Source organism: Pristiophorus japonicus, chromosome 5 (genome assembly GCF_044704955.1).
Source record: "Pristiophorus japonicus isolate sPriJap1 chromosome 5, sPriJap1.hap1, whole genome shotgun sequence".
Taxonomy (NCBI): domain Eukaryota; kingdom Metazoa; phylum Chordata; class Chondrichthyes; family Pristiophoridae; genus Pristiophorus; species Pristiophorus japonicus.
The window spans coordinates 134,006,490-134,021,069 of record NC_091981.1 but is presented as its reverse complement, the minus strand read 5'-3'; the positions used below and the strand labels follow the sequence as shown (position 1 = coordinate 134,021,069).

At 44.7% G+C, this 14,580-nt stretch overlaps 1 protein-coding gene across 8 annotated transcripts in view; it reads left to right on the top strand.

Annotated features, from left to right (window-relative positions):
- Window positions 1-14,580, top strand: part of LOC139264463 (ATP-dependent translocase ABCB1-like) — a 276,998-nt gene that overhangs the window by 200,990 nt on the left and 61,428 nt on the right. For all 8 annotated transcript variants that reach the window (XM_070880982.1, XM_070880981.1, XM_070880983.1 and 5 more), the window contains 4 exons: window positions 67-144; window positions 1,244-1,327; window positions 3,660-3,863; window positions 10,342-10,442. In XM_070880982.1, the coding sequence (XP_070737083.1) occupies window positions 67-144; window positions 1,244-1,327; window positions 3,660-3,863; window positions 10,342-10,442 (467 nt within the window). The remainder of the gene's footprint in view (window positions 1-66; window positions 145-1,243; window positions 1,328-3,659; window positions 3,864-10,341; window positions 10,443-14,580) is intronic.

The window sequence follows — 14,580 nt, the reverse complement described above, 5'->3', positions numbered from 1 at the left end:
GGAATTTTCTGGTAATTGGATAATGATCTAAAAGTTATAACATGAAGTTTGCTTTGTTGTCTTCAGGGTTTTATGTTTGGAAGAGCCGGGGAAACCCTCACTCTGAAACTAAGATACATGGCTTTCAAGGCAATGTTACGTCAGGTTAGTAAACATGATTGCTGCTCTTGGATGTGGAACCTGACTGATTTATATAGTTGAAGAGGAATGGGCTGAGAAAAATTTTCACAGCAAGAAATATTTCCTGAACTCCATCTCATGGTTGAGATAGAAACTGCAATTACAGTTCATTAATATGCATAGCCAAAAGATCCAAAAGGGAAGGGAGCTGTTGATAATTATCATTAATGGTAAGTGTTTATTATTGGGTTCCTTACTCATCTTTTCTTTTGATTAATTTTTTAACAATTTTGTATGTGGCGTTTTCTAAACATCCATTTAAGTCATCAGCTTTGAAGTGATAACATGCAGTAGAATTCCCATTATGTATCCACTGCACAGAATGGGGATTCCCTGCTAGTATTGCATTGGTCGTGGATGAATTCACCAGTGTTTCTTTTCAAGTCTGTGCCAAGTATGAACGGATGTTAGGTGGTGTGCACTTGATAGACTTCACAGTCGGTCCTCCTTTAAGATGCTACTTAAAGCCTATCTCTTTGACCAAGTTTTAGGTCATGTCTTAATACCTCCTTATGTGCCTCGGTTTTACATTTTGTTTCATAATGCTCCTGTGAAACACCTTGGGATGTTTTACTACATTAAATGCTCCATATAAATGCACATTGTTGTTATTGTTCGAAGACAAAAAAGCAACATATCCATCCTTCATGGAAACTCCGAATATTTTGGAACAATATATAGCAATACGGTTGAGAGAATGATATCAGGAGGACATACAACTGAGACTAATGCTCTCTGATGTCACACTCCACAGGCATCAGTCACCACAAAACTAATGCAAAATTGTGGAGAGGTTCACCTTTGTACATTAACTGTGAGCTGCTATACAGTGAAAGTTAACACACACAAGTACATCCAGCTAATTGACTATAGCAGAGAAACAGCTGGGGAATTCATGCTTTCTTTGGACTTGACCATTCAATCTATTTTCATAGGATATTTAGTGTGCCAAAACCAAAGCCACGTGAGTGCAACAATCCACAAGTTAGGAATAACTAGTTCTTTGAATGATTCATTGTGTTCCTCCATTCCGTTCATTGTTTCTGCTTCTCTCTCTCTCTAGGACATTGCTTGGTTTGATGATAAGAAAAACAACACCGGAGCCCTAACTACAAGACTGGCCACAGAGGCATCACATGTTCAAACAGTACGTAATGCATCTTTTATTCACATTTCAAAGTTCTATATTTATCATGCTGCATCTGCTTCTGAAATCATTGATTAAAAAATGCTGTCCAACAGGTTCCTGGATATGATGTATTATTATACCAAATAACAACAGTGTTGTTTTCAAGTATCATTTTGTAACCTGAAGGATGATTTCACATTATGAGAAAGTACTCTTTTTGGGCCAAGCGGGGCAGGAGTACTACTCCCGGCCCCTCAAAGAAGCTGGCACTCATGTAAAACTCTGCTGCCTGGATCCTATCTCAAACTAAATCCCATTAACCTGTCACCCTGTTCTCACTGACCTACACTAACTTCCCATCCCTAATGCAATGATTTCAAAGTCCTGATCCTCATTTACAATCACTTCATGACATTACTCTCCCCTCCATTTGCAACATGCAAAATCCCAGTTTAGGGAGCCTCCACCCTTGACACTGCCCCTTCCAAGTCAGTAGTCTTATTTGGGGGTGGTTGTTGCTCCACTCCCAACAATGGTTGCAGCAAATCTGGGACCTGCGTGTCTGGGTCCTGATGGAGTTTGCGACCATTCCAGCAGATCCCGCCTTTTGCACTATGCTATTTCCATTAATCCAGCTTGGCATCCTCTTTCCAATGTCAGGTACACTATGGATTATCTCTTATTTTCTCAAAGTAGTTTCTTTATTTATTTAGATCTCTCCACATTATGCACTGTTCCCTGGCTTGAGAGTAAATAAGGCAACCTGCTGTCAGTCTTTTACCAGTGCCACTCATCAGCGACATTATAATTTCAAATTTCTCAATCCGCTTCTTTATCCCTCATTTTGGGAAGTCCGGCGACAACAAACAGTAAAAAACAGTTCGTTGGCAGCAGTTGCGTCCATATTTTAATCCATCGACAACAGCAACAACAACTAGTATTTATATTGTGCCGTTAATGTAGTGAAACGTCCCAAAGCGCTTCACAGGAGTAGTGTGAGAATTGACACAGAGCCGCATACAGAGAAATTAGGGCAGATGACCAAAAGTCTTGAAGGAGGAGGGAGAGGTAGAGAGGCGGAGAGGTTTAGGCAGGGAATTCCAGAGCTTAGGACCGAGGCAACAGAAGGCATGACCACCAAAAGTTGCACGATTATAATCAGGGATGCTCAAGAGGGCAGAATTAGAGGTGTACAGACATCTCGGGGGGTTGTGGGGCTGGAGGAGATTACAGAGATAGGGAGGGACGAGGCCATGGAGGGATTTGAAAACAAGGATGAGAATTTTGAAATCGAGGCATTGCTTAACCGGGAGACAATGTAAGTCAGTGAGCGGGACTTGGTGCGAGTTAGGACATGGACAGCCAAAAACAATGGCTTTGGTGTTCCCAATTTTCAATTGGAAAAAATTTCTGCTTATTGGACAAGCAGTCTTGACAATTTAGAGACTGATGAGAGGTCGAGAGAAGTGGTAGTGAGGTAGAACTGGGTGTCATCAGCGTACATGTGAAAACTGATGCTGTGTTTCCGGATGATGTCACCAAGGGGCAGCATGTAGATGAGAAATAGGAGGGGGCCAAGGATAGATCTTTGGGGGATCTATTATTGCCCTCACCCTTGAGTCTCACATCGAGACTCCTGTTAATCTCCTAAATGCAGCCAGCTATGGGAGAGCCCAAGTCTGGCACCACGCACCGAGACCACAATAGAAGATTTCGAAGTCAGCATAAACAGCCCTCTTCAGAGCTTGGGATTGTGGAGCGACAAGCTATGATGATGATCTGAAATTTAAAAATAGATATCTGCTGTTATTGACTTCCTGACGTGAAAAGTCAGTTATGTACTTAAGAGGCGCAGAACAAAAATAAAACGGATCTGTGATACCAACCATCAATTTATTATTGAAGAGAAAGGCAAATGAATGAAAGAACCATACTTAATAAAACCTTTGCATTGCACAAAATAATATAACCAGGAAATAAAGGATATATTTATAACCTGGCTGAAGAAAATAACAAACTTAATTAGGTTAATCAAAAACATAGCATGGCCTGCATAGAATAATGTCTCAGAGACTGTGCAAGATGGAAAGCAGTGTACCAAGCAGGAAGTAGGAAAGATTAAAGAGACAACCCAAAGGAATGGCAGAAGCGAAAGATTCTTAAGGGATTTCTGAAGGAAAGGAGAGATAACAAAGTAACAGATGATCATGGGCTGGCAGTGTTCAGGGTAGACATCACTTTTTGGCACTGTCAAATTTATCCCTTGTATAGATTGCTGTTTGTTTTTAAACTGCGGTAACAATTAGAGATACTTCTTACAGGATGCATATCCATTTTTATTTTATTCCAGACAGTAGGTTCAAGACTAGGACTAATAGCACAAAATGTTGCAAGCATGGGATCAGCAATTATTATTTCATTCATATTTGGATGGCAAATGACCTTGTTGGTCCTAGTGATAGTGCCCATCCTTGCTGCAGCCGGAGTGGTTGAAATGAAATCTCTGACAGGATACGCAAGTCGTGATACAGAAGAGCTTGAAACAGCTGGAAAGGTAAAGTCAGCATTTTCTGATTGATCTCAACTGTCTTATTCATTATCAGTTTTGAAAAATATCCTTCAGTGACTGTATGAACTCATGGCCGAGTTTTATTTATTGTAAAAGATTGAAAAAAAATATTTGCACTGCAATTCTAATCCTCTTTTGCCAACTTGGCCACTCCCCCCACACACACGCATATACAATAACATGCACACCCATGCACCATAGAGAGGCACCCACACACCCATACAGAAGTTAGCTTCAACTCTGTGATGCTGGGCTTAAACTGAGGTGCGTGGGAGTCACTAAATTGAATTTGGTGTGGCTTTGGTTTTATTTACAATTTTTATAACTCGCTGTTTATTGTAAAAATCTGCAAAAGGACATAGACCTGCTAAGTGAGTGGGCAAAAATTTGGCAGATGGAATATAATGTTGGAAAGTGTGAGGTCATGCACTTTGGCAGAAAAAATCGAAGAGCGAATTATTATTTAAATGGAGAAAGATTGCAAAGGGCTACAGTACAGCGCGACTTGGGGGTACTTGTGCATGAAACACAAAAGGATAGTCTGCAGGTACAGCAAGTGATCAGGAAGGCCAATGGAATCTTGGCCTTTATTGCAAAGGGGATGGAGTATAAAAGCAGAGAAGTCTTGCTACAGTTATACAGGGTATTGGTGAGGCCACGCCTGGAATACTGAGTGCAGTTTTGGTTTCCATATTTACGAAAGGATATACTTGCTTTGAAGACAGTTCAGAGAAGGTTCACTTGGTTGATTCCAGAGATGAGGGGGTTTACTTATGAGGAAAGGTTGAGTAGGTTGGGCCTCCACTCATTGGAATTCAGAAGAATGAGAGGTGATCTTATCGAAATGTCTAAGATTATGAGGGGGCTTAACAAGGTGGATGCAGAGAGGATGTTTCCACTGATGGGGGAGACTAGAACTAGAGGGCACGATCTTAGAATAAGGGGCCGCCCATTTAAAACAGAGATGAGGAAACATTTCTTCTCTCAGATGGTTGTAAATCTGTGGAATTCGCTGCCTCAGAGAGCCTTGGAAGCTGGGACATTGAATAAATTTAAGACAGAAGTAGACAGTTTCTTAAATGATAAGGGGATAAGGGGTTATGGGGAGCAGGCGGGGAAGTGGAGCTGAGTCCATGATCAGATCAGCCATGATCTTATTGAATGGCGGAGCAGGCTCGAGAGGCAGTATCACCTACTCCTGCTCCTACTTCTTATGATCTTATGTTCTTATTGAAAAGGTCATAAAATTGTATGAAAACTTTAGTTAGAAGTGATTTATATTGATGATATTTTTGTTGAATCAGTGGTATTTACTTGATGTTACTCATTGGGGTTGATACTGTAGAAACATCGCAGTCATAGTTTTTAGTTACACATTACTTATCCTTAAATATATTTCTTTGTGTGCTTTCTTCAATTTATAAATTATGTTATCCATCTCACTATAAAACAAAAAGTTAATAGGCTAAATCTTAACCCCAAAAAAGGGTGGCTTGGAGTTAAATGAGATATAAAAACTTTGAAAATTTCAACCCCAACCTGCTTCAAAGCTGCCCACTTCCAGGTTTAACAGAGGTAGGGCTAGGGGCAGGCAGTCAAACTTCTCTCAGGAAGCATCACATGATCATATCTCCAGGAATACATCAAACCAAAGATGGCACCCAACCCTAGCAGGAGTGGAAATTTGTGTGGGTCAGGCCACTGCCAGGAACCTGTGAAAATGGTCCTCGACATGTTAAGTAAGGAACAAGAGGATCGGTAAAGTTCATGATCCGGATGGAGAGAGCCCGGGAAGGCCCAAGATCTTACAAACAAAAACAGAAGTGCGCAGCCTTCCTGTGCTTGGTAAGTTAAAATGATGGGTAGAGCTGGAACGCATCTGGAATGTGGCAGTAAATTCCACCCCTGCAGCCACAGCACCTGTCATGTATTCAACCAGCATTGTAACCCATGTATAAACTGACCGAAGTTGTACACCGTGAGAACACTGACCACCAGGTGGGAGACACTCCTAACCTGGACCTTCAGGTAAAAAAGGGGAAGCTCCACCCACCTTCATCACTTGAGTGCTAAGGAATAAAGGACAGGTCACAGACTGACCTTCTCTCAAGCATGGGCCTCGTGTGCATTTATACTGTGTAGTAAGGACGTATCAATGGCGACAAGAAACTGGGATTTAAACCACGCGAGCATGGCCACTAGCAGAACAGACGAGAGGTACTGTGTTAAGGAATGGTTGGGACAGAGATTCAACATTGTTAAAGCAGCACACAGTTCTCCAGGCAGACAAGGGCAGTCAGGCATGCCCCAACATGTAGTCAAACCCAGAGGGGGAGTTCGACAGAGACAATGGCAAGCTGAACAGCGATTCACGCCATTGCAAGGGACAATGCGGCCAGTAATGGGGCCATCAACACCTGTTGATGGTGCACTCAAGGACAATAACAGGGGCAGTCAGGGACGATCGACTGGCAAGGGACCTTTTGTTTCAAACCGCAATTCATGCTGGAGGCGTGGAGGCATAGATTCAGCCGGAGTTTGCAGAGAGAGCAAAATACCTGCAGAAATTGCAGAAATGGACACTGGGGGAAATCGCTGGAAGCTGAAGTTCAGCGAGTTCATGTGGAGCACGTATACAGTTCATACACCAGGACGCCACCGATAATGATGAAAGTGCTCCTCAATGGCATCCCAGTATCAATGGAGTTAGACACGGGTGCCAGCCAGTCCCTGATGGGTATCAAACAGTTCAAAAAGTTGTGGGCATCCAAGGCCAGGAGGCCAAAATTATCGCCGATTGACGCACAGCTACGGACTTACACAAAGCAGATCATTCCGGTGCTAGGCAGCGCCACGGTAGTCGTGACCCACAAAGATTCGGAGAACAGGTTGCCACTCTGGATTGTCCCAGGGGACGGTCCCGCACTACTGGGGAGGAGTTGGCTTGCTGTCATGAACTGGAAATGGGGCGATGTCAATGCAATTTCCTCTGTGGAGCGAGTATCATGCTCACAGGTCCTGGACAAATTTGACTCATTATTTCAACCCGGCATTGGCACTTTCATGGGGGCCAAGGTAGTGATTCACATAAACCCAGACGCAAGACCAATACACCACAAGGCCAGAGCGGTGCTGTTCGTGATGCGGGAAAAGATAGAAGGCGAATTGGACCACCTGTTGAGGGAAGGCATCATCTCGCCAGTCGAATTCAGTGACTGGGTGAGCCCAATTGTGCCGGTGCTAAAGGCGGATGGGTTGGTCAGGATATGTGGCGATTACAAGGCCACCATCAATCGGGTGTCACTCCAAGACCAGTACCCGCTACCGAGAGCGGAGGACCTCTTTGCGATGCTATCCGGTGGCAAACTTTTTTCAAAATTGGACCTGACCTCAGCTTACATGCGCTGGCAAGTGAGTCGAAGAAGCTGACCACCATCATGACACACAAGGAGTTGTTTGAGTACAACAGATGCCCGTTCGGGATTCGCTCGGCCGCTGCGATCTTCCAACGAAATATGGAAAGCCTCCTCAATTCGATTCCAGGGACGGTGGTTTTTCAGGACCACATCCTCATTACGGGTTACGATACTGAAGAACACCTCCACAACCTGGAGCAGCTGCGACTGAAAAAGGCGAAGTGCGTCTTCCTAGCTCCAGAGGTAGAATTCCTGGGGATGAGGGTAGCAGCAGATGGGATCAGCCCTACTGCATCCAAGACGGAATCGATCCAGAGAGCACCCAGACCCCGTAACACGACGGAGCTGCGTTCGTTCCTGGGGCTCCTGAACTATTTTGGGAACTTTCTTCCCAAATTGAGCACGCTGCTAGAGCCGCTACACGTGCTCCTACGCAAAGGTCGTGAATGGGTCTGGGGGGACAGCCAGGAAAGGGCTTTTAATAGAGCACGCAATTTGTTATGTTCCAACAATCTGTTAACGCTATATGACCCATGTAAGAAACTTGTGTTAACGTGCGATGCGTCGTCCTATGGTGTCGGGTGTGTGTTGCAGCATGTCAATGCCAAGGGTCAGTTACAGCCGGTAGTTTATGCCTTCAGAAAGGGGCTACGGGATGGTAGAAAAGGAGGCGCTCGCATGTGTATATGCGGTAAAGAAAATGCACCAGGCAGGAAATTTGAGCTGGAGACAGATCACAAACCCCTAACGTCCCTTTTGGCCGACAACAAGGCCATAAATGCAAACGCATCGGCCCGCATACAGAGGTGGGCACTCACGTTAGCTGCCTATGACTACACAATTCGGCACAGACCGGGCACCGAAAACTGCGCCGATGCACTCAGCAGGCTCCCACTAGCCACCACTGAGGGGGCTACCGAGCATGGTGCTGAGATGGTCATGGCTGTTGAAGCTTTCGGAAGCGAAGGCTCACCTGTGACAGCCCGTCACATTAAAGTCTGGACAAATAGAGACCCGATATTGTCTCTAGTCAAGAAATGTGTCCTGAATGGGGACTGGGCAGCCACGTACAGGGCATGCCCTGAGAAATTTAAACCATTTCACAGGCGCAAAAATGAACTCTCGATTCAGGCCGATTGCCTACTGTGGGGAAACCGCGTAGTCATGCCCCAGATGGGCAGAGAGGTGTTCATCAGAGAACTCCACAATGGGCACCCGGGCATTGTCACGATGAAGGCAATTGCCAGGTCACACGTTTGGTGGCCAGGGATAGACGCAGATCTGGAACTTTGTGTTCGCAGGTGCAACACGTGTGCCCAGCTGGGCCATGCACCCAGGGAAGCCCCCCTTAGCCCCTGGCCATGGCCCGCCAAGCCTTGGTCACGCATCCATGTGGACTACGCAGGTCCTTTCATGGGGAAAATGTTTTTGGTTGTAGTAGACGCCTACTCCAAATGGATCGAGTGTGACATTTTAAATTCAAGCACATCCTCTGCCACGGTAGAAAGTCTACAGGCAATGTTCGCCGCCCACGGTCTACCGGACATCTTGGTCAGCGACAATGGCCCGTGCTTCACAAGCACTGAATTCCAGGACGTCATGGCAGGCAATGAAATTAACCATGTTAGAACGGCACCGTTCAAGCCGGCCTCAAACGGCCAGGCAGAACGAGTAGTGCAGATAATCAAACAGGAGATGCTCAGATTCCAAGGGGGTTCCCTACAAACCCGCTTATCATGCCTCCTGTTGGCCTATAGATCCCGACCACACTCGCTCACAGGGGATCCACCCGCAGAGCTACTAATGAAAAGGACGCTCAAAATCCGATTATCCCTTATACACCCCACCATGAAAGAAATTATCGAGAGCAGGCGCCAGTCACAATATCACTACCATGACAGGAATGCGAGGGCGCGATGTATTGATGTAAATGATCCTGTTTTTGTCCTCAACTACGCTGCAGGGCCCAAATGGCTCGCAGGCACTGTGGTTGCCAAAGAGGGAAATAGGATTCTGGTAGTTAAACTTACCAATGGACAAATCTGCCACAAACATGTGGATCAAACAAAAAGGAGGTTCAGCAACCCCATAGAAGAAGCAGAGGAAGAACACGATATAGAGTTCACTCCACCACAGGTGACCGAACACCGGAACCAAGTGGAGGAGAGCCCAGTCACTGTGGGCAGTCCGGACAGGCCTGAGGCACTGCAAACAGCAGACACTCAGGCCAGCGCCCAACAACTGGAGCCCCAATTCAGGCGCTCTACAAGGGAGCGTAAACCACCAGAGAGACTCAACCTGTGATCCCAATAAGACTTTGCGGGGGGAGGTGATGTCATGTATTCAACCAGCATTGTAACCCATGTATAAACTGACCTAAGTTGTACACCGTGAGAACACTGACCACTAGGTGGGAGACACTCCTAACCTGGACCTTCAGGCATAAAAGGGGAAGCTCCACCCACCTTCATCACTTGAGTGCTAAGGAATAAAGGACAGGTCACAGACTGACCTCTCAAGCATGGGCCTCGTGTGCATTTATACTGTGTAGTAAGGACGTATCACATGCCTATACTTTTCAAAATTCCCTTTCATCTACTATTTTTGGTATCCTTTAATGCATTTAAAATATATATTGTGATCTCATCAAATTTTGGGGAGAAAGTACTGTTTATAGGGCACAGGATTGCACTCACTGTTCTCTCCTTGAAGACTTACCGATATTCCAATGGCAAGCAGATTGTTCAGTTTCCTGCAAAGAGCACAAGGAGAGAAGTTTGCAGTGAATCACCCTGGCCCATTTATATCTACCTCTGGAAGCTGGATGAACAGTGTTACCGAGGCCTGGTTGTTCATTGAGCAATTGTGCGGGGAACAGAGGTCTTGCTTAGCATTAAAAAAAGTAAAAAATTGAGAGGCAATAGATTCTAAAAGTTAATGTGCAGGTTAGAAAAATATTTTGTAAGAAGTTACTAATGGCATTGTGTAGTGTTGAAAACTGTAAACTGTAAACAATGCTTAACCTATGCTTTATTTTTAACTTAAAGATAGCAACAGAAGCCGTGGAAAATATCCGTACTGTTGTTTCTCTGACCATAGAACCAATGATTGAAAATTTGTATGATGAAAATCTAGAGAAGCCATACAGGTATGCAAATCCAAACATAACTGTTAAATAAACTTCTAATGGAATCAAAAATCATTGTTATTTTATTTAAAATGATGATAAATAATGATATTTATTTTTTGGCATCCTTTGGGACTGTGTAAAGCACGTTTGCAAGAGGCTCTCAGTGAGAATCCTGTACAGTGTAGTGCACAGCCTAATTCTGACGACCCTCAATGTAACAGTTAATAAAATTCAGCCACATCCAAGCAGGCTGTGACAGCATTTGTGTATTACACTCAACTGGCTTTAATGAGACACAGCAATTTGCATAGTCTTATCTGTGTTTTAGCTCTCATTACACTCTTATATAAATTGTGAACATCAATTATTTTTGTAGTTACACATATCTGGGTCCATATCATTATCAATATTAGTGCACAAGCACATTTTGGCTTCTACAACCACACAAAAAGGTCAATAATAATAGAATAAAACAACCAGCAATAACAAATAAGATAATCTTTTCTTTCTGAAGCAATTTTGCCTCCTTTCTTGATACAGTATTAGGCAACATAGGATCACAGTATTCTCTATTATATTCCTGAAAGATTCCCTTTGCCAGGAGAATTAGTTTTAGGACATGGAGTAATCTCGCTGCAAGGACCACTCACCAGTTGAATTGTGGTAGACGTCATCTCGTTCTAGGTGACGTAATGGGCCATAAATTGTGGTCTCTCCGGGTGCGTATAAAAGAAAAGATTATCTTATTTGTTATTGCTGGTTGTTTTATTCTATTAAGATTATTGACTTTTTTGTGTGGTTATACAAGCCAAAATGTGCTTGTGCACTAATATTGATAATGATATGAACCCAGATATGTGTAACCACAAAAATAATTGGTGTTCACAATTTATATAAGAGTGTAATGAGAGCTAAAACACAGATAAGACTATGTCAAATTGCTGTGTCTCATTAAAGCCAGTTGAGTGTAATACACAAATGCTATCACACGCACGCACCCAAAGAGGTCTTTTGACAGCTCGCATGCATCCCCAGGAGAAGGGCCTTCGCAGGCGGAGAGTTGGACTATTTGCCCAACTCTTGCCCAGTGACTATCCTTAAAACTCTTACTCCTGCTTTTACCACCGTAAGAGTATTAAGAGATAGAAAAAATACATTTTATGACAAATTTTTTAAATTTAAAAACTCTGTCCATTAAGGCAAGTTTGTTTTTAACACTATTAAAACATACTGTTTTTTAATTCAAAAAAATAAAAACATTTTTGAAATATTTAATTTAATTCAATTTCTATTAATTTGAAATTACTGAGTTTTTTTTCATTTATGTATTGTGTTTTATTTCTTTTTGGGGGTATTTCCATTCATAGTAATAGGAGCCCCATACAAACATTACTACCAATGGGAATATTACATGTTCATTGGTGGTCTAGGGCCACGTGATCCCAGGATGCCCGTACGCTCCTGGGATGTGTGGGCCTCTGTGCTGGGCTGCGCATCTAGGCCTCGGAGCCGAAGTGTTTGTTCCTCCGGGTTCACCAGGTATTTTCGTAATTGTTTTCGTGGTCGGAGGCATCTGCCCGTGGGGAAGCCACCAACCGCAATTTCTGGGCCAATGCAAAGTAATCCCGAATACAGCACAAAGATTGTCAGTCAGAACTCTGACAGATCTAGAACTCTGGAAGCTCCTACATAGAAATACATCGGCTGGACTTTTGCCTACCATGGCGGTTCCGGTGTGGGTGGTCAGCGTGGCAGGTCGTGACCCCACTGCTTGCTCCATCCCGCTGCTGAAAATGACTTTCCCTTAATAGGGTCTATTAAGCCACCCAGCAGGTTACCCTACCCACTGAAATGGAGCTCGTCTGATGTCATTCATGACGCGTTTTCCGCCGGAATCTTTAATGGAACCATGACCACATTGCACTCGAAGTTTAATCTAACATAGTGCTGTCAGTGCACTGCAGCATAGGAGTGCTGCAAACACTGACAATGACTGCACTGAGACAGAGGGATACACCCAGGCTCTCTGATTATTCCCTCCATATGCTTATGGAGGAAGTCAGAGCACGCAGGGAGGTTCTCTTCCCTTTCCATGGGCGGAAGAAACCTCCTCTGGAGCCTGGTTGCAGATTGCAGAGGAGGTCACAAGCAGGTATGTGTTCAGGAAGACCTGGATGCAGTGCCGCAAACCTGTCAATTATCTCATTAGATCAGGAAACATTAGTACAAAGTCACACTCAACTGCATCCTGCTCTGCCTCTCATCACATTTCCATCACTCTGCCTTTCCTACCCTACTCCTGCACATCCTCTCTCACACCAACTTACCTTGCACGTCCACCCATCCCTCTCTTTCTATCCTCACTATCACATCTCCATCTCACTAACCACCCCTCACACTCACTCTCATCATAGTGCAATCATAACAACTAACAACACACAAGGGTAGGCATTTGGATACTTTATCCAATGTTTGAGTATTTCACCTTATTCTACCCCTCTGGCCTCTCATTTAAAATTCTTGTTCTCTACCACCCACCCAGGTACCATAAAAATGTTATTACCGATAGCTCTTCATTACTTTCCTCCCTCAGCCTCTGCACCGAACAACTTCTCATCCTCGGTGATTTCAACTTCCATCTCAATTCACCATGCTTTCTCTCCTCTGAGTTTACTAACCTCCTACCCTCCCTTAATCTCTCCCTCCATGTAAACTCCCCAACCCATATTCACGGCCACCCCCTCAACCTTGTCATCTCTCGTGGCCTCGCTACTCCCATCGTGTCAATTGCAGATAAGGCCATCTCTGACCACTTCCTCTCCACCCACATCCCCCTTTCACCAATTCCCAACCCGACCACCTTCTGTGTCCGCCCCTGGAAAAAACTCTCTCCCGATTCTGTTACAACTGCACTTATGCACAACTTATGAACTCCCAACTGTCGAGCCTTTGGCCCTCCATTCACCATGACATTTCTGCAGCTAACGATCTGCTCAATCACTTCGTTACCACAACCTTTGATGCCCTGGCTGTTCCCCCAATACAGCCCTGATCTTCGCTCCCTTAACTCCAAGGGACGCAGACTTGAACGGATGTGGCGGACAACTGGTTTAGCCATTCACCGCCAGATCTGGCTGGACCGCAGAAAACATTATCGGGTCCTGCTCTCGTCTGCCAAAATTGCTTACTGTTCGAGAATCATTCTGGAATATAAAGATAATCCCCGGCTTATAATCTCCACTGCCAGCCTGTTTTTATACCCCTCTCCCCAGACTCCACCCTCACCTCCGACAATAAGTGTGAGGAGCTCATGGACTTCTTTGTTTCTAAAATTGAGACCATCCGTTTGGCTGCCTCTTCCCTTCCTTCCCCATAGCCCACCGGGCCAATCTTCCTCTAAGCATCTCCCCTGTCCTAGCCCTGACCTCACACCTTTTTCCAGTTTCTCTTTGATCTCCCCCCATGACCTCTCTGAGCTCATCCTGTCCATGAGACCCACTTCCTGCCTCCTTGACCCTATTCCCACCAAACTGCTCACCACCCAACTTTCTTTTCTGGCTCCCATATTAGCTGACATTGTTAGCCATTCTCTCTCCCTCGAATCTGCTGTCATCATCCCTCTCCTCAAAAAAACCCTCGACCCCTCCATTCTTGCAAACTACCACCCTATCTCCAATCTCCCTTTCCTCTCCAAAATCCTTCATCGTATTGTTGCCTCCCAAATCCGTGCCCATATCCATGTTTGAATCCCTCCAATCCGGTTTCCACACCTGCCACAGTACCGAAATGGCTCTCATCAAAGTCACAAATGGCATCCTTTGTGACTGTGACAAAGGTAAACTATCTCGCCTTGTCCTTCTTGACCTGTCTGCAGCCTTTGACACAGTTGACCACGCTATCCTTCTCCAATGCCACTCCACTGTTGTCCAACTGGGTGGGACTGCACTCCCATGGTTCCATTCTTATCTATCTAATCATAGCCAGAAAATCACCTGCAACGGCTTCTCTTCCCACCACAGCATTGTTATATCTGGTGTCTCCCAAGGATCTGTCCTTGGCTCCCTCCTATTTCTCATTTACATGGCGCCCCTTGGCGACATCATCCGAAAATACAGTACCAGTTTCCAATGTATGCTGATGGCACCCAGCTCCACCT